Source organism: Agelaius tricolor, unplaced genomic scaffold, assembly GCF_023055355.1.
Source record: "Agelaius tricolor isolate 1412-34295 unplaced genomic scaffold, bAgeTri1.0.p SCAF_1, whole genome shotgun sequence".
In the NCBI taxonomy this organism is placed as follows: Eukaryota; Metazoa; Chordata; class Aves; order Passeriformes; family Icteridae; genus Agelaius; species Agelaius tricolor.
The window spans coordinates 9,535,499-9,556,535 of record NW_027269261.1 but is presented as its reverse complement, the minus strand read 5'-3'; the positions used below and the strand labels follow the sequence as shown (position 1 = coordinate 9,556,535).

General features: G+C 40.3%; 1 protein-coding gene across 7 annotated transcripts in view; it reads left to right on the top strand.

Moving 5' to 3' along the window:
* SPTLC3 (serine palmitoyltransferase long chain base subunit 3) overlaps positions 1 to 21,037 on the top strand; it is a 151,669-nt gene that overhangs the window by 53,303 nt on the left and 77,329 nt on the right. For 4 of the 7 annotated variants that reach the window (XR_011678496.1, XM_071422376.1, XM_071422394.1 and 1 more), the window contains 3 exons: positions 3,936 to 4,044; positions 6,088 to 9,819; positions 11,771 to 11,939. Coding sequence is in view for 6 of the 7 variants with exons in the window: in XM_071422376.1 (XP_071278477.1) it covers positions 11,823 to 11,939 (117 nt within the window). In the remaining variant the exon portion in view is untranslated. The remainder of the gene's footprint in view (positions 1 to 3,935; positions 4,045 to 6,087; positions 9,820 to 11,770; positions 11,940 to 21,037) is intronic. The other 3 variants (XM_071422386.1, XM_071422355.1, XM_071422367.1) reach the window with 2 other exon arrangements.

Below are 21,037 nucleotides of genomic sequence, written 5' to 3'. Positions count from 1 at the left end.
TTAGTTTCCACCTCAAAAACTCTTCCTTCTTGTTGTGTCACCATTGCTTTAATTAGAGCACTGGAGCTCCTAAGGAAGCACAAATAATTGCAGGACCATGTTTCATGCACATTCCCAGCCATCAGAGGTCAGTACAAGTTTGTTCATCCAAGCAGCTTTAAGGTCCTTTATTCCTCCAGTTTTGCATAGCAGGTTTTTGCTTATCACACAAATGACCCTTCACATCTCTAACACCTTGCTGGGTAGGAAGGTTGTTTGGAACAGAAGCTGATGAACACAAAATATATGCTTAGGCAAATGTCTGGGCTCCATGCAGTGTCCCAGGAAAAGCACCACTTCATGTTTGTTCTAGTTTTGGAAGTCTAACTCAGCAGTTGACAAAGGACTGGAATGGGTGGAATAGCTACACCCAGTGCTCTTCCAGGTTTTGGTTAATTCTTGTGCCTCACTGAGCTCTCTGCTTGACATTAATCCTGCTGGTTATGAAGCTTAAGGTGCTAAGAGTGGCCCCAGGACAGCTACAGCAAAGAGCCTACACCTTGCCATGTATTATTTCAGTGGCTCATTGGAGTCCAGTACTAATGGATCACAGGGAAGTGCACTTTGAAAAAAAAATCTAAATAGTCTTCAGCTAAAGAACATAAAGGTTCAAAGGCCACCTTCTGTAGATTTATAAGTGATTTTAAAATATATTTATTAAAAAAAAAAAAGCCCATGCTATGAACTGCTAAAAATTGGAAAGCTCTGAGGTAAAAAAAAGATTGAGGAAGTTTTGAATTTATTTTCCCAAATTAGTGCTTATTTCTGTACCCTTCTGCATCTGTTTCACTGAAAGATTTTCCCTAAGGGAATGTGTATAAAATTTTATTTGGCTATAGAGGCAGAGAGTGAAAGTAAGCAGTGAATTTGGTGGTTTAAGTCCCTGGTGCAGAAAGGAGCTGAGAATCTCCGTTATGAATCTGGCAGAGAATGAATTTGAACTTCTTTCTCTCACTATAAAAATGGTCTATCAGTTAAGGGATCTTTGCCCTCTAGAGACAAATTGAAAAGGTAAAAAAGAAAAAAAAGGCAACTGGAGTGGGATTAAGTGTTTACGAAAAACTTGCTAAACAATTTTGGGTTTGACCCAAAAGAAATATTGAAACATATGAAAAAATTTATGAACTATGATTATTCATTCCCTGGGCAGCAGAAATAATAATGTGAACTGCTTCTTATCTCTAACTAAGGTCTGAAAATGAAATCCAAGTGTAGAAGGTCAGTTGAAAATTAAAAATGCAGTTTATTAACTTGATTTTGTTGGAACACTGAGACTTGGTCTCAAAGGATCATAAAAATTACAAAATGCTGCACAGCCAGAATTACCAAGGCTTCAGGTTCAACATGGGTCTCACTATATTGATTGTTTATTTTGAAGCCTAGTTCCCACAGCTATTTATCATCTCAGCTTTCATTAAAATATCATGATTTTATCTTTGTGCCTGTAGAGGACCGTATGAAATAGAAAAAGCACTGTACTGAAGTTAGTTTAAAAGAAAAAAAAGTGCTACTAAAATAACTAAATGTAATTTCAAAAAAAAAAAAAAGGCACTACTCTCACAAAGTTCCATTGCTTCAGGAGCTGGATCTACAAGAAAAAACACTAGATCCTGTTAGACTACTGATAAAACTGTGCCAGTTGGAATGCTGAGTATGGGGATTTTCTCCCAGTATCTAGCTCAAATGTGAGTCCAGTAAATACATTTTAAGAGAACTAGCTTTGAACTGACTAGAAAGCCTTCACAGCCCTGCTGAATGATTTGGGACATACCAAAATCCTGTATCTAATAAAATACAGTTCAAACATTATCATGTATGCTGTGAGGTTGGAAGAGAGACTTAGCATGGCAGTATCCTGAGTTTTGTTGCCACATTAGCTCTGTTAACCCAAAAGTCTTTGCTTTTTGCTGGTGTTCATTCAGTAATAATTACCTGTCTCATACCTTTAGGAGATTGCAAAATAACTTGTATTTTACTGACAGTAAGGCTGAACAACAAAGGTACAACATGAGGTCTTGGGAAGGTCATGGCAACCCTGGAAAGTAAATCCCTTAGAATCCAAACTGTAACCACATTTAATAATCATGATCTGAGGAGTGTCATGAGAAGGGTCAGGAATTTTGGTGTAATTTATAAACAGTTATTTTCAGCCTTAACTTCACACTGTGAACAGCTATATTGATTTGATTGGAAGTGTTAAAAGTATGTATGGAACTGTAGGAAGGCAAAGATGTCTGCAGGAAAAGCCTTGGTGTGTGGAGTGACTGGTTTGGTAAAAAGACTTAAGTTAAAGGTAGTCTGTGTTATCAAAAGGTCATGATAGTGGTTTGAATTCTTGTGAAGTCCACTGACAGTTCTGATTAAGCTTGTGTGGGAAGGAGCAAATGTGTAAATGACTTTCTTCCTGTTCTATAGTATATGAAATCTGGGATTTATCTTTAATTACTTCCTGAAGTTAATTAAAGTATTTCCCTAAGCATCATGTGTAAGGTGGGTTTGGTCTGAGACTTCTTGTGCTTGGTTTCAGGGTTGATATCTAAGTTTCTTATCAAGTTCAGTAAGATAGTGAATTAAATAGTAAGAATATAAGCAAATATAAACTAGGCCTAGATAGACCCAGGTATAAATCTTTATCTGGACAGAGTGCCTGAAGTCAGCAAAGCCCTGTGGAGGCACATGTGTCTTCTTAAGGAGAAGGCCATGACTCACTGCAAGAGTGATTAGAGGATTTTTTTGTTTCCTCTCTAAGATTTTGGTTTTATACAGAACTGATAATTTTTGTGTGTGTGTTTGTTCATTTGTCTTAAACATCAAAATCTGGTCCTGGGTAATTTTGAACATGTTGCAGAGGTGTTACATTTCCCACTCTTGAGCAATTCTAGTTACATCAGAGAATTTTCCTGAGAGATCCTTTAGTCAAACTCAGATCACTGATAGAGCCCCAGGCTTTGGTCTAGAAGAGTGCTACACTGTCTGAGTAAAACTGTCCTAATCTTGAATTTAATTATTCTAATCTTGAATCTAATGATTGTCAGTGTCTCCTGGCCTCAGAAATCCAGTGATAAAGATGTAATTAATTGTCACACTGCTTTAAAAGGCTAAAAACAGTATCATAATTCTGAAATTCTTCCATGATGACGAGTAGCACATCCTGTACGCATGTGTTGATGTCAGTTGGCTCCCAGGGCTGTAGAAACTTGGTCCCCATGAGCAAGAGCTCCTGCCAGATCTGTTCCACCACTGCCTTACACAAAGAGAGCAGTCCAAGGGCCATGGCTCAGCTGTCTGCATCACCAGGACCAGAAATCTTACCAGCCCAACTGGCTGCTAGGACTGGCAAAGGTTGCAGTTTGAAGCATGGCAGATGCTGTGGGAAGGAAGGGGGAGGAGTAAGGGCTTTTCCCTGGCATTTCTGTCACAGAAGTACAATAGTAAACCTCAATCTGGATAATTTCTCCTGGCAGTTCTCAAACCCTGCTCTATTCCTTTCCTCTATACACCTGTTTTCAATGGCAGGAGTCTATTAAACCTTGCCCCACCCTGCTGGGGGTGATGCTGATCTGTCCTGCACAGACTGGCAGGAGTACCACAGCCATGCCCCGTGGTGAAGGGGATGAGCTGAAGCTCTGAACCACCAACCAGGTGAAGCACTGCTTTTGCCATGGTGAGTGCATGGCACTGTGGAGAGGCTGGGGTGGGGCATCCAGCCAGGTCTCCCATGGTTGTGGCACAGTCCAAGGGGCAGAGGTGATACCAGGAATACATCTATCCCATGGATGGACATAAGCAGGGAACCAGTTCAGGCAGTGGAAACCCTAGCAGAGCCTTTAGTGCTGAGTATTTAATTTTTGCCTGTCTCAGTCATGAGTCATGAGTCACCTCTGTTCCATTTTTAGCAGATAAAAAGAAGAGAAGGAAACCTTATGCAAAGAAATTGTAATGATACAGTAACTGCATGACATCAGCTGCTGTTTGCATAGCAGGTGAGGAGAGGAGCTACTCCAGGTAAGAGACAGTGTCAGATGTCTGTTAGCTGCAGTGAGAGTGCAGGAGCTAAAGGGAATGCACTGCTCTCAGAGCAAGCTGTAGCTGATCACTTGATGGCTTGAAATTTTAGCAGCATTGAAAAAGCAGCTCAGGACCTGTATGCTGTGTAGAAAAGATTGCTTTGAAAGCCACTGCAAGCAATAGGCTGCTAAATGTGGCTGTGATAGTTGCAACAGTTGCCTCCCCAGCTAAGGGATGAATGGCTGGATAGTGGAATGACACCTGTCTAAAAGTACTCTAAGGCTCAACTTGCCCAACTCTTCTCCAATGATATGAAATATGCTTCATTTGAATAGGGATTTGTTTCAAAAGAGAGCTGTAGAGACTGGAAAATAGTAACATTTGATTCCAATTCTTTACTGAGGTCTGACAAGCTTACTGTGCATAATATTAAATTTAGAGATTACATGGAATATAAAAACAAACAAATATCACAGGAAAGAAACTTTAGTTTTCTAATGTCTTGGCAGGAGAGTTAAAAGACTCCAGTAAACTTAAGGGGGTTTAATGAAAATCTTTTGTGACTGAAGCTGTGTTGAATAGGACCTGCTGCTCTGGGAAACCTTCAATTGATTTTATTTCCTGTTATATGCACCAGCTTTGAACTGAACTCTTGGAGTTGTAGCTCCTGAAACGTGGCAGTGTTTCTGGAATACCAGACTGTGCTCCTAAAGCTTCTGTAACAAATGTAGGGTGTTTCACACTTCTGCACTGAACCTTTAATACAAATAACTTCAAATAGGGAATAACATTTAATCTTGTTGTTAAAATGATAAATATAAGTCTTAAACCAGGTTCAAAAAACACCTTTCTCAGAACTCATGGATTTAAAAAACTCTTGAGATAATTTTGGACAGTTGCCCTTCCTGCATTTGGCAACAATTCTGGAATGAATTTCTCAATTCTCATTCCCCCTTTTAGTCTCCCATCTGATACTTGGTGCCTCTTCAGAGCTCCATTGACTTCAGTGAGGCATGAAATTGAGAAAGAATTGCAGTGAAGTCTGCTTAAAACAAAATTTCAACTGTTTGTGCCAAGCCATAGGCAGATCAAACTCTCAATAGTCAAAAGAAATTCTCCACAAGTGAAAATAGAAAAAACTTGATCTGAAAAAGCTTTTGAAAGTTTAAATGTTTATAGTTAAGTAGGTAAAGTGAACAGTATTTTGGTTTCTTCCATCTGTTTGACTGTGTAGGGTAAAAATATCTAATGTCAACTGTAATAAAGTATCATGAGGCAACTGAACAAAAAATATAAAGTTTTTATAAGGCAACACACCTACCACCCCTTTACCATAATTGGCAAACACAGGTTTTGGAGTTTTGTTTGGGGTTTTTTTCTCTCTCAACCTGTGCTTCCCTAAGAGATAGGATGAACAAAACTGAAATGGTGAATAACAGAACTGTAGGCAGTGACAAGAGGAAATAAGTCTCCAGAGAGTCCATGTATGGAGTCACATTTAACACAAAAATCTAATTCTGTGACATGTCTTGAAATGATTTGTTCACTGGCAGTGGGGAAGGCAAATAATCTACTGTATCATGTCAATAAGTTTAGTAATGCTAATAAAAAGGTTTTGAAGCATAACTACTACTTGCATGGGTAGGGCTATTGACCTCACTGGGTCTAATTCAATGAAGTGCTTCAGTGAATGAGTAAGAATTGCAAAACAGAGCCACTTGTTAGATTAAAAAACGGGGTATTTTGCAATGCTACTTTTTTTTTTCCCAACTGAGTAGCATTACGAGTTCTCATCTGGGCCTTCATAAATCTTCCAGGCTTCTGAAAGCACTGAAAAATTACATTACAAGAAGAATAACCTATAACTTTTAACTGTTGTGTGAAATCACTTCATAATTTCCTGTTCAGAGACTGACATTTCATCATTAAACATAGGTTAAAGCTATGGCTATTTTGTTCAGTTTTATTAGTAATAATAATAATAATAATAATAATGAGATTTGTCTACCTGGTTAAATATCAACTGTCTTAATGTTCCAGATGTTTGTGGTGGAGAATGCCTTGTCTGAATCAACGTGGTGATGACACAGAGGAGGAACAGATGGCACAGAGTTGCTCCTGCTCCATTCATCATGTCCAGTGGAAACAATGACAATGCTATGCTGGTTCTCAGCAAATGACAGAGCTCTGCAAATTAATCAGCCTGACTGGCAGAGGTCTTGGAAAAGTAAACTGAAATCTTCCTTGCATGGCTCTAGAGGTTACATGGCTATGGATCATATTGCTGCTGAAAGAAGTCAGTAGAGAAATGTGCCATGAAAGAGATTTTTCCTCTACCTAGTGCTTGTAAAGTGTTTTTTTAGCCTTTGGCTTGGCTGAGTTGTTCTATTGGCATCACTGGGTCTAGCTATCTAAGCTTTTTTGTTTAAGGACTAAGAATTGCAGGTTCAACTTTATGAGAAATTTCCACATAAGAGTGTAGTAATGGCATCAGCCTTGTAATTGCAAGAAGATAGAGCAGAAGCCACTCTGGGCTTGCTGCTGGATTTTTGCAGCAGGCTCTTAGTTGCTATATGGTTATTTTTTGTCTGTGTGATTTTTTTTAATTTAGGTTGGTTTTTATCTGATTATGACATTTTAGTCAGATTTATTTTATTTTTGTATCAGAAGATAAGGACAGAACTGTATCAATTGTGCAATTTATGAAGCCTTAATCCTAAGGAGATAAAGGTCACAAGTTCTACAACTGTCCTCAGGTTAAGTACAAATTCCTAACCAGATTTGTGTATCATATATCAGTCAGACACTTGTATCAGGCAGAAAATCCCAACAAGTTCCTGCTGCTAGGAGTACTCAAAGCTTGTTGTCACCCAGATGCAGTCAGAAAACTGGTTCTGGTAATATTGCCTAAGAAACCAGGCTGACAGCATCTTTAAATGCTTAAGGTTTTCAAGCATTGTCTTGTCATCTTACTGTGCCCCATGAAGAGCAAGGAGGTGCAGAGGTGTCGAGAAGCAGCTGTGCCAGCCCCAAGGCTCTGCAGGGGCTGTGTGGACCTGCCAGACACAGAGGAGCCCTGCCTGTTGTGCCATGCCCTGCCCTGTTGCAACACTGGTTGCGTCTGTCCACCTGTGCCATGGCTCTGAGTTGCTCTAGATTATTCTCTGACCAATATCAAACTATTTTGTGTATCCTTCAAGCTGATCCTTGAAAGGATCTCTCAGTATTGGTTTTATTTCCAGGTGTAGTGGCACATCCCTACTCAATCCCACGTATGTATTACTAGATAGGGTGTAAAGAAACAAACACAGATGGGGGTTCTTCCATGTAAGGATTTAAGGAATTTAGTCTATAGCTGGTGCTGGTGAAATTTGGATGACTTAAAAAACACCCTGAGGTTGACTGACCAGCTGATGGCTGGTACTTGCTCTTGCTTTGTTGTTGTGGTGTCTCCCCATTTCTTCATGAAGTCTTCTACACATCCAAGGCAGGAATTGCCTCCAACATCCATGTGTCCACATACATAAAATGTAAGTATAAGTCATCAATGGTACACAGAATTTATGAGATGGATTTCTGTTTTAAGGGAAAGGATTGTGAGAACAAAAAAGGTGGTTTTTACTGTGTACTTCATTACTGTCATGCTCTGCTGCCAATTTAAACGCTCCTAGAATCTTGGATTTTGACAGAGGAATAGATTTGGATTCCCAGTTTCTTCAGCTCTTGTTTGACATCAGTGTTTGTCCACTCAAAACAAGCATAAAGCTACCTGGTGTCTTTGCTTAGACCCTTGTTTCATGTAATATGTAAATGGGAATCTGTCAGGAACTGAAATGATCAAGGTCCTGCCATTAGATTGCAAGACCATTTCACAACACTGCTGTAAGTAACTGTACTCTGGAATGAGCAGGAATCCTACGAAATCCTTCCAGCTTTTGACATGACAGTTTTCTGGGATGAGCTCTCATGCTTTCTTGCAACATTTTTTTTTCTATTGGTAGGTAATGCAGTACTGCTATTATAAATGGGGACACTGTGGATCCAGTATTGGTATTTTAAATGGGGACATTGTGACCACTACAATGACACTGCATGTCTGACTGGGCCAAAAGTCTAATAGAATGTTTTGTCCCTGTTTCTTGAGTGCACCAGCAGAGTTCAGCCTTTTAACCTGTCCTATGTAACAATGGAATTTTTACTAGAAAAGTGACTTTCTTCAAACACTGAGAGACTACTTAGACAGAGCCCTACCCCTCTCCGTTCTCTCTGCTCTGTTGCTAAACCTTGGCTAATTAAACTGCATATATTTTACTTCACTTTTGCACCATACTCCTCAGCAATTTGTCTCAGAGCATTTAAAAAGGACTTAAACCCTTTTCTCCTGATTTCAATGTGAGTTAGCAAAAATGCAATGGTGTTAACAGGATGATGACAAAGCAAGGAATAAAACCTAGAACCTTGGGATTCATAACCTAGAACCTGGAGATTCATTTATGGTTTTCCTACAGATTTATAGTAATTGTAGTCACATCTTGGAAACTTCACAAGCATTTTTATAGAACATGGTGTGTGGTCTGCTGGGAATCTTAGAAATTCAACATTTTCTTGTTAAGTATGAAGAATGACCAGTACCCAAGCCACTGAAGAGAAGTGCTCATACAATCTTAGTAGGATTGGTGTCCCCTGCAGTTACATACATGCAGTTCTTGCACAGTCAGCACAGCAGATTATTTCCTCCCATTTCCCAGAACAATAAAAAAATAGGGTATTGCTAGTGGTGGTTTTGGTATTGCAAAGCAGACAATTACTGAGCCCTTCCTCCAGTGTCCAGCACAGATCCTCATACATTTGAGTAATAGATTTAGATGCAGGTAACAGGTAACATGACAGATATGTGTATAGAAGTCTGAGTAATAGATGAGATGGCTTTGAGTAAGGTAGAGTTCTGAAGGGCACAATGATTTTTGGTTGTTTTTTTTTTTTTTTCTGGTTTGATTTGGGGTTTTTGGTTGGTTTTTTTTTGGCTTTTTTCTGCCTTTTTTTTTGTTTGGTGTGGGTTTTGTGGGGCTTTTTGTTTGTTTGTTTAGGTTTTTGGGGAACTTGGGCAGGTTTCTTGGTGGGGGGAGTTGTTTTTGTTGGTTTTTTGTTTGTTTGTTTGTTTGTTTGTTTTTGTTGGGGTTTTTTTTCTTCAGGAGAAATACCAAATTCAGTTTACAGGTAATTTTTGTGTGCTTGGTCAGACTCATCCCTTCTATAAATCTTTTCCTCTGAATAGGATCAGGGTAGGAATTTTAGTCAGCTTCTAGTGGTATTTGTTTTGTGAACCCTGGCTTTTAGGTCATGGTTAACAGATATCCAAATGGGCAGCTCTTCTCTGAGTTTATTTTTTTAATTGCTTATTAAACTCATATTTAAATGTGGCATTTTTTGAAGTTCTATTTGTTTGTTATCTTAAATAATATAGACATTGAAAACTAAAATTACCATAACACATTTAACTTGCTATTTTATTCATGTAAGGACCGTGGTAATTTCATGGGTCTTGAAACAGATAACAAGCATAGACCTAGAGCCTTTGCATTATCTGAACTGTTGTTTTGACTGGAGATTCCACTTCCCTCATGAACTTAATTGGGGAGGAAAAAAAGGCACATATGATATGCTAATTTTATTGCTTTGTGCCCTGAAAGGTGCAGAGCCTGTTGGGAAGAGCACCTGGCAGAGGTGCTGGCTGCGACATGGGAGGCTGCTAAGGGGAGCAGCCCTACTCTGGTGAGTGTCCTTGTCCTTTATCACACCAGGGGGAAGATGATCAGTGACTGAGTGAGCAGATGGCATGTGTTACAGGAATTTGGTTTGCTGTGACAATCAAGGACACAATTCCCAAAGGAAGAAAGCTCCTGGATGGGAGAGGCTTGCCAGCTGCAGAGAGAATTCCTTGCATTACCTTGTTCCATTTATCGGTAGCCACAGGGGATAGGTGTGCAGGATATGTTACCAACCATTTTTCCTGCAGGCTTATCCTCACTTCAGTCTCCTTTTTTCTTTGCAAATATGAGCTCTTAGCCACTTAAGACCAACGATCCATTTTGCCACTATATTTGACATTATTATATTCACAATTCATTTCTCAGTGAGCTATACTTACAGTTGCCTTAATGAAACCTAAGCAAAACTGATTATACAGAAATGAGGTATTCTTGCCTAGGAAAAGCACCAAAAAGATAAAACTTTAAAAAAATCTGATTTCTAATGGTGAATCTTGTAAAACTGTGAGGCAAAAAATTTTGGTGTTTTACTGCTTCTGTGTCATTTTAATAATTTAAGGGGTACCTTCTTCCCCCAAAATACTACAATCTTAATTAATTTAAGTTTTGATCACTCTTAAGCAAGACCCAGAATTTTCCTAGTACATTGATGATATCTCACTTTGCAAATACTTCAAAGAAGAAAATATATTTTAGCAACTTAATGTGTGTCTAAGATAAGTTTTCAAAACCAACACAGTGTATTTCCCTGTGTATTTTCACAGTGGTTTGTTTAACATTTCATCTCCTGCATTCCATATACTCAAGTTCTAGGCTGCTCTTTCTGTATATAACTTACTTTTCATTGCCAGGATGCCATAGCAATTTTTTCTAATTAAAGAACTTCAAGTATTTTTATTCTCCCAGCCTTTCCTTCGAACTGTTTTTCAAAATTGATATCATAATACAGCTTTCCTTTAATCTATCTCCACACTAATTTGAATTATTTTGGGAGGAAGAGATTCTATTAAATGCTACAAGAGAGGTTTCTACGTTTACTTTTTGTCACTAAAATCTGAAGCATGAGAATTTGAGTCAGCAAAGACTGTATATGCATTTTTACAATTAAAAACCTTTTTTTCATGAAAGAAAGGATGTATGTTAGTTGTCCTAGTAGTTTCACATGTGATTAAAGCCTGATTTGTTTTAAAACTAAATTAATCAGCTTTATAAAAATCCATTTCCCATTCATTGTAACAGCATGCCATTCATCCTACTACTGCCAAACTGAGTTTAAAGGGACAGTTCACTCTAGTGAATACTTGGGCACGTGTCTGTAGTATCTAGCTCCAGATAAATTTTCATTTTATTACTAAAATGCTTTCCATTTCTTTGCTTGTATAATGCTGTGTCTGTCATGCTGCTCATATAAGAAGAGATTAAAAGAAATTTTTTGAAGCGTTTCTCTGCTTTACTCAGGCCAATACTACTGGTTTTCAGATAAAATACTCTTCAGATGAACCGTCTAATTTTACAGATTACACTGTTAAAATTTTCAAAACATTTTGGTAGTTTCTATGGAGCGACCTCACGCTAGGCCGAGCGTAATTCGGAGAAAAGAAACAAAGTTTCTCCCTTGGAGGTATTTAAGAGGTAATGTATCTTTAAGTGTCTCCGCCTCTGAATCCTCCCACTTCTTGATAGCTGCAGCAGCCTTGTTGACTCACAGGAGCCGTGTTCATGCAAGAGCCAGCAAGGAGCAGTAATTTCCAGAGATTTTAACAGCACACCTCCTGCCATGTATTTCACATTCTAGCTTGCTGGGGCTGAAGCTGTATGAAAGAAAGTTTTATGTTTTGAAGAGATTGCAAAAGATAGTTCCTCCTCTCATCCTGGAAAATCCTGACAGACCAGTTGGATACCTTTCAGGCCTTAACCAAGAACTTTATCTTCTCATCCCACTGTCTTTTTTACAGTAGAAAGACCCGAGACACCCTTAAGAACTGAGAATCTGACTAATTTAAACAGATGGCTAATCCCAGTGCTGTGTGCAATGGACATCTACATCATCATCATCATCAGAAACAGAATAACCTCTTAAAAAGTGGAATATCTAAGAAAAATGGAATCACTAAAGGAACGAAGGTAAGGTTTAATTGTTTACCCTAATTGCCTCAATATTGAAAACAAATAGGTAGTTGCAACATTACTTAATAAGCTATTTTTATGATCATCTTAGTGTCCATTGAACAGCTTGTATGGATTAGGCTTGTGTGTGAATTTGTAATCTTGGGACCTAACGCTGCTTTTGTCTTTCCTAAACTGCAGAGAGAGTTGGGAATGCTCATGCAAATGCTGTTGATCCCATGGACTGACTTAGTGTCTAGTTCATATCAAACACAACAAACATAAGTAGTAACTTCCTTCTAAAGCTTAACTGGTGGTGGACTTGACTTTGCAATGTATTAATCACTAGTGGAAAGCTGTTTTGTCAGCTTCAAGTGTGTGTGGAGTATTTTTTAAAGTGTGATTTGTTGCTGTACAAATATAACAACAGAAGCACGTAGGCAGGCAAAGCTGCCTTTTCATGATGTTTACATTTATGCAGGGATGGCGTAGCTGATCCCCACACTTTACTGATGCCTGCTATCCAGCCTTGGACTGCTAAAAATCCAAGCCAGTTTACTTTCTGTTTTCTTAGGCTGTTCTCTTTGAAGCAGCACTTCTCACATACATGAACATTTTGTAGAACTGTTGGCATGGAACATCCTGAAGAATGACCAGATCTAAAAGTATACTTTTACAAAAAGAGCCCAAATCTTAAAGGTTGTCTCTCTGTGATACCTGTTCTGACTCGGAGCTTGCTGTCTGTCTTGGAATGTCTTAATTCTGGCTCTTGATGTGATCATTAGGAGAAAGTCTTGTAGTGACTATAGGAAGGCTGGCTTTACAGCACGGTGTGGTAGTGACAGGGGGGATGGAGAAAGGTGCTTGTGGAGCCCGTGCACTCACCTAACCATCCCTGCTAGGTTAGGAGGCTTTGGACAAGGACTGTGGTGAGGGCTCTGCTGTTTTACAAATAAACTGCTATCTTTTATCTTTCTCTAAATGGGGCTCTCACACGCCTTAGCACTCTAATGAGGGCACGCCCAGTGTCATGCTTAATGGTTGTCTGGCTTTAGGTGTCTCCCCTGGTATGAGTATTTCCCAATCACTGGCTTGTGTTGGATGAGGAAAGCAAAAAATCTTGCACAATGATTGAAAAAGACTTTTCTTGGATTCGCTTCCAGAAACCTAATTCAGTATCCTCTTGTATATCACCTACCCCTCCTTGTCATTTTGTACATTAGCTATTTGCCACAATGAGGTTCTAAGTCTTTGCTTTCCACTTGTGACAGATTTCAAGGACAAAACTTTGCCATTCAGTTATTACTAAATGCTGCAAATAAGTAATTTTGAAATCCCAGAAGGGCATTAATTAGGATTTCCTTCTTAATAAAAAAGAGAAGTAAACAGCTAGAGGAATAATGACTAATATTACTGAGCATGAGCAAAAAAAAGGAAATAAATATTTGTTCTGAAAGGGGTGGCAAAGAAATGAAGGAAATTAGATGCACCTACAAGATTAGTGAAGTCTTAGAAGCACCACATGGTGAGAGGAGAAAGTGTTTTACCCTGCTGTGTGACATCTGCCAGTAGCACTGAGCCACTTGTAAATGCCATCCATGGCTGAGGGAAGTGGTGAGGAAGTGAAGGCTTAGAAAGTTCAGGAGGCTTATCAAAGGCAGATTTGGTAAGTCTGGGTCAAGCCCTGTGCTCACAATTACATACTATTTCCCCTTTCTTCCTGCTGCAAACACAGAAAGAAGGAAACAATAACATACAGGAGTCCTGAATGAACCAGGAATCTCACTCCTGGCAGGAATCTCCCCATTCCTGTCTGGTCTGTTTCCCCGCCCCAGCTGCCTCACCCTGTTCAGTGCTTATGCTTGATGCTATTTTACAGGAGCAGATTCTGTTCCTTCCTCCCTGTGTGTTTAGGAGCCTCACTGCTGGAGGTGTGCACACACTCCTCCGTGCACTCACACTGGCCACTCCTCGCTGGGGTGTGCTTCCCACTTTGCAAGCTGGGATCTGAGAGACAGGGAATATGGCAGCTTGGTGCACAAGGAAGCCTCCACAAGGCTTCCAGGTTTCTCTTAAATCCAGTCATTCTTCCTTCTTCCTCTTTTGCTCTTCAGCCACCTTGCCCCCATTTCCCCTAACACTCTGACACACACGTTTATATACTTTACTGCCCATGCAGTAAATTAATTGACCATTAAACACCTTATATAGCAGAAATATAGTGCTAGTATATTCAGGAGATGTGGCTGGTGATGCTGTTTGTAGACTTGTAATAGTTCCAAAACTTTTGGGCTTAGTTACAGCTGTGCTACTTTGCAAGGAGGGGAGGAGGGAGAGATGCTGTGGTTTGAGAGGCAACGAGTGCAGAGACTGCAGTGAGTGAATGGCACAGTGAAGGCTTCTAGGCCTATGCAATTGTCTGACTGGAACATCAGGCTTTGCAGCAATCATCTCTATAAACCCTTTTTTTTCCAAGAGAGCCCCCAGGAAGCACTGACTTCAGGAAATGCTGGCTTTGGAAACACTGTTTTTGAAAACACTTGCTCAGGAACAATGTGTTTTGCATCTTAATGATGTAAGAACATTTTGTGTGTCTGTGCGTGCTTAACAGAAATAGAGAAGCAATTCTGATACCACAAAACCCCCTGGGTTTCTAAAGAAAGGATTTTGTTTAATGGGTTGGGAAAGGTAATTAGGGATGATCAAATGTGGGGGAGCAGGGAGGCTCTCTTTGCTTCTAGCAATCTGTGGCACGCCAAGGACAGAAAGGAGGTAGCTGAGTGATAAAGGAGCAGTGAAGCATCCTACCAGAAGAGAAGCTGTTGCTTTTGGCGAAGTGCTAGAGTGCTTTGGGGTGGGACTGCTTGTTCAGATAGCATCTGTGATTGTTCTAAGTCAGGTTCACTCAATTCTAGCTCATGGCACAGACTCTCGATGTGCTAATGGAGACAGGCTTAACCATGCCCCCACAGCCATGCTGTATCCTCGTATTCTTTGGAAGCTGGGCCATAGTAAGGCCTAAACTTTGGGAGGTGGGTTGTGGATCATGTCTTCTACTTTGTTCATGCTTTTAACAGAGGCAGATGCTTCATATTCTTCCAGAATCCATAGTCTGGGCTTGCCTTTGCCCAAAGCAAAATTCAGTATATAACCTATTTATTTATGTAACTGTATTGGCCAGGAGAAGGTATTTTCCTAGTGATGGTTTCTTTGCTATGGTTTCTTTGTTACATTGCTGTTGATTGAGTACCGATAATAGGGGACATTGTATTTTTCAAACAATAAATATGTTTATCTAGTGGGAACTTTTTTCCCTATAAAACACATGCAACAGTTCAATTTCTTCAATAGATTATTCCCTTGGATGCTTTAGCCTCCAAGACATTATAAAGCTATTTGTAAACTCATTATTTTTATGTTCTGCACTGAGAATGGCAGGGCTTGGAAGAAACGTGTCGTCAACAAGACTATAGGCTTTTCCAAGGATTTCAAGCTCCTGTGTGAAAGCAAGAAAGAACCTGGGATGAGATCCAACACAATAACATCTGCCCCACTTATCTGATGGCCCAAAAATGTGATAGTCTCCAACAATTGGAAGGTCCAAAATTCAAAAGCTGTTTTTCTTTAACATCTGTCCTGTTACATCTGAATCTCCTCCTAGGTGTTCTACTTAGCTATTTGGTTCAATATTCCAGCATCCAGTCTCAGTCCCTTCCATGCTCTTGGCACCCTAGTTTCTTTCCTCTCTTTCCTGCTTTCCAATGTCATTTATTGCCTAATGACCATCTTAAAGAAAACATTGATTGTTTAGAAAGAGAGTCATGAAAGGAATATGCCATGCAACTGTTCTCATGGCAGTAAGTTTCTTTTTATGTTGTAAAAGCCTCCTGTAATTTCTTTGCTCTCTCTTCACAAATGCGGGCAGCACTTCAAGAGTTTTTGCAAACCTGGTGTAAGTGGGGCATTTGAGATGCATACTCAATGTAAATGTTAAAGAGTCTGACAAGAACAGAAATAAACTAATTCCCACAATCAGAGTCAAGCAATAAGGGTTATTATTAATAAGGGAAGAGCAAGGAGAGATAGTTAAGGCTGACCAGGCCTTTCCAGCAGTTTGCAGCTTCAGTTGTGCAGCCGTAATGATCTACCAACATAATAGGATTTTTTCTGAAATATCTTCATATTTTGAGATTGGTTTGGGTAAAAACAAATTGAAAGGGAACTTAATTTAGCCTAGCCTGTTTCACTTGGAGCAGCTCAGCATTTTGGGCATTTTTCATTGTTCATGGAAAATGCAATTGCAATTTTCCCTCTGGAAAAAGTTGAGATTTGATTTTCAGTCAAATTCTCTGCCAATTACTGTACCTGTTGCTTCAGCTGCACCACAGATATGATCTCATCCTCAGCTCCTGCCTTCTTTTCTCCTTGGTTTCAAGCCTGAGAAATGTGTTGCTCTGCACCTGCCCTCTCAGATGATAATCACAGGTCTCGGATCCACGCCCTTGTTTCTGTCATCTGCCCTGCTATGTGATGAGCTCAATGCATTGGAAGCAGGAAACACTGGGGACATCTTTCTGCAGCCAAGGTGTCACCACTGTGTGGGCACATGTAACAGTCTCTGACTCTTGTAGCAATGCTTTGAGCATGTTGCATGAGACTTTACATGCAAGGCTGAGATTTTTCACATAGCTCAATATATAAGGTTGGTCTGAAGTCATTACCCTCTTAACACCTGGAAACCTCTAAATGCAGGTAATTAAATTTTGGAAGGTAAAGCCTTTACAGAAATAGCAGATAGTAATTTACTTTGGCTTGAAAGATTCAGCATGTTGGGTCTTTAAGGTCAGCCTCCTCTTGGCACAGTAACAGCTCATTCTTCTACTCATGAAAGCAATAAGTATGTTGGGAGACTGGCTTAGCTACACACACATAATTCATGACTGAGCTCCAGTGCAAAAATAAGCAGTATACAAGAGATAGAAACAAGAAGGGCCTTTGAAAGAGAAATTTTGAAACATTCTTGGGGCATCTTTGGAAAGCCAAAGATCTTCTGGAGTCAACATTTGCAAGAAATATCAAGGGAAGCAAGAACAGATCTCACTGCTACATTAGTAGCAGATGAATGAACAAGGAAATTGTGTCCCATCAACAAATGGGGTGGGTGACTTAGTGACCACAGATGCAGGTAAGATGTACTCTGTGCTTTCTTTGACTCACTTTTCACAATCAAAGGCATCCAAGCCTCTGTGTTGTCAAACTACCAGCAGTGAAAGAAGGTTGATTCAAGGATCTCTTGAGAAATGGCAACCTGTACAAGGGGGTAGGATCAGGAGGGAAGCACTCATGTGTGGTAGGTGATATCACAGTGATCTCACACACTATCAGCTTTGGAAGCCTCCTGGTGTCAAAGATCCCTGATAACTTAAGAGAAATGTCCCACCTGTCTTCAAAAGGCAGGTCATTTCTAGCAGAGGTTGCTTCTGGGAGCACAGAGAGGAAGGCAATTTGGAACAGCAAGCATAGAAGTACCAGAGATAAATAATGTTTGACTGACTGTCTTCTATGCTGAGGTGACTAGACTTTTCTATGAGAGGTAAGTGATAGATGTCACCTACCTTGACATTGGCCCCACCACCCTCATGTGCTACTTGGGGCATTACGGTCTCGATGGGCAGGCTGCTGTGTGGGTAATAACTGGCTGGATCATCAGGCTCAGAGAGTGTGGTTAATGGTTCATACTTGGCCTGCAGGCTGGAGGGGTTTCACATGTGTGGAGAGGGAGGGGGACTCAAAATATGGGTAACAGCAATGGGACATATGGAGCCTTTCAGGGCTCACCTGGGCAAAACCCTGAGCGCTCTGCTGGGAATTTGGTGTTGACCTGCCTTTTAAATATGATGAAACAGAGGCCATCCAATCACAGTGAGTCCGTGACCTTTCAGTGCAAGGAGGCAGCATTTCTGTGGTGGGTCAGCAGAAGTGATCCAAAAATGGATGGAATTGATGCAGATCCTCACTTGGGCTTCTATGAATATTTGTCTGGCAAGCAGCTTTTTTGTTCAATAGAAGTAATTGGTAATAGAAAGCCATGGTGTGGCTAGTGCTATTGCCTGCCTGTTTACATCCCTTCAGCATGAGAATTAATTACCTTTGCAAGCTTTAAGTGGCAGTCTGGCTTTCAGAAATGAGAAAGGTGAAATGGAACTTCTACCTTCAGTGTCAGTGAGGGATGTGGCTGGATGTGTTCCATTGCAGAAGCAAGTTCATGAATAATAAGCTGAATGATAAGGTAATGGTTGCTTAGGGCCTGTTGGGGTCTCTGTGTGAGCTGGCATATACAGGACCCAGGGATGACCACAGAACACTGAATGAAATGAGAACAGTTTATTTCCATTGCCTTTTCAAACTAGGGATCCCCAAAGCAGCACCTAGGCAGACCCACATGAGCAGGGACACCAGAGAACTCAGTTCTTGCTCAGTCCTTGCTAGAGGATCTCTGAACCTGCTGTTTTCACCTGTATTTCAGGGGCTGTCACAGGTATAGATTACCTGTGATCTTTTCCACAGCAGGGAAGGAATCTCAAGCATGTTTGAGTGCCTGTAAGTCTAACTCAGGCCTCTTACTGAAACACAGACATTGACCTTAGCCAACACACAAAGCTGAGCAACAATTGGTATATGTGTTTTTCTACACCTCAGCTGCAGATCACTTCAGCATGTTTATAATTCTCCCCAACAGTCTTCTGTTATGTTCCCACAGTTTCTATAAAATCTGACCAGATTTCATCAGAAAAATGTTTAGTATGATGCTGCAAAGCTTGCTCTTTACATGTGTGCAGTGATGTTTCAAATCCTGGTTTATGGGGTACAAGACAACCATAAAGATCCTAATTCATCATGATATGCAGGTCTGTTTCTTCTGCCAATAGACATATGAACTCTCTTGTGGATTTTTGGTTTTTCACTTTCCTTTTAAAGAAAAGTGATTTTTGTTGTGGCTAGGACTGTGGCATTAACCAGCAAAGCAGGAAATTAAATTTCCTTACAATGACCAATTTCTCAGCCAGAGAATTTCTGCCATTCCTGGCAGCTAATTTTTCCACAGAAAATACTTTGAGAAAGCAGCCCAGCCAGGAATTTTGCAGGGCTATTGTCTGAGAGTTGTGGGATGGATATGGAATGGATATGGAATATGGAAGAAAAATGCCAGTTAAGGAGAAGAGTAGCCAGCAGGACCAGCAGTGTTTTGGGCCAGACTGAAGAGGAACTGAAGTGTTTTGCACTTAAAGATACATGAATTCAGATAGATGACCAGAATATTCTGTGAGATACCTTCAGTATAAAACTGTGAGGTGAAGAGCTGAATTTCCAGGGTAGAAGCCATCTATATACACCCCTGTCTTCAGAACAAAGTAATATTTAACCTGTCCTGGCCAGGTGTCTTTGTCCCAGCTGAGGTATTTTGAATTTCTAGAACATCCAGTGTAGATGTAATGTAGTAATGCCTTATCTGTTCTAGTGATCATCTCAGGGGGTTTTTGGAAGTCATTCAGCTGTATCCTTGCCTTCATTCCTTTGATCAAGCACAGGCATGTGCTCTGTCATTTCCCCCTCTTCCAAAAAATTTGGTCTTCTCCATCAGCCTACCAAGACATGAGGGTTTATCCACCTAAAAAAGAAATATAGAAAGACAAATTTGAGATGCAGAGCTGAGACTTGTAGCCATTTCAGCTGCCATGATGCTGCACTCTGCTTCCTCCAGGAATTTCCATTTGAGTTTCTGCTTCCCTGTTGCTGCTGCTGATTCATCCAGCCTAAAGAGTTGCCACACATCTCTCTATGTGACTCACATGTAGCTAGCTGAGACTTCAGCCTGCCTAATCTCACAGCCCAAAGCTGTCAGCTTACACCTGGTATCACAGCAGCATCCCAATTTGTATGTTCTCGAGCTTCCCGGGCCTGTTCTGCAGGAGAATGCCTCAATCTAGCTTAGAATTTCCATTTCCTGCCCATTTGTTGTGTTTCCACAAAACTTTGCTTGTCTTCTGAAAGGAACACTTCCCCTGTCATCACTAGGTTGCATTTCCTGCAGGTAAAGGTAAGCTGCAGCCAGGTTCTTATGCACACTGTTGTGGGGGAGATCTGTAAAGAACAGCCCCACTGCTGCCTGGACAGGGCAGGACACAGATGTTTCCACCCTGTCCCAGCAGCCATGTGGCAGTGACTAGTGATTTACATGAGACCTTGGAGGTCAGGAAATACAACCTGAGAAATGAATTTAGGACCACCTATGGCTGTCACATTTTACCTCATGGTCAGCCATTCCCTGAAAAAATCCCAGCCCTGTGATCAGATCAAATGCATTTCCTGCTGACCAGCCTCAGATCTCTGGGCGCTACACAGGTCCCAACACCAAACTACAAAAAAATTCAAATTGAACAAGATTTTTTTGAAGGCATTTCATGGTCCAAGAAAGCATTTGAAAAGTCATGTTTCCTCTGCTTTTTGAGATCATATTGATGCAAGTTTCTGAGTTTGAACTTCCAACAATCTCTTGACATCAGTCATGCTCAGAGGGAATGTTTTATTTTGTCTCTGGCACAAAATGTGTGTCTGCAAGTCTCTTGAAGACATCTCTTTTTTATAAAAGGGTCCTTATAAATTGCTCCCCTGTGCAATATTTTCTTCACATCATTGTTATATAAACAGCTTGTCTGTTTGCATATGTGGGTGGTAAAAGTGTCTGGGAGGTTCTAGCAGATATAAGGGTGTGTTAATCTTGAAGGGGGGAATCTTCCTGGCTTTTGATTGTTCTATTTTGAACAGAAATGAAACAAAACTCTTCATCAAACTGCTTTGATGCAATCTCCACCCCTTTTCCTCTCTTCTAATCACAGTCATCTACCCCTGTGGGCCTTATCCTTGGTTTCTTTCCACTTGCTTTAGGTTACAAAAAACTCTTGGGGAAATAAGTCTTTAAGTATTGGATTGGTGCATCTGTGGGTAAATAAGTAGTAAGGAGTGGTCCAAAGCAGATTCTCATTTCTCTCTGTGTAAAACCCAGTTTCATCCCAAGTAAGAAATTACTTTATCAAATTATCTGGAAAGAATCCCAT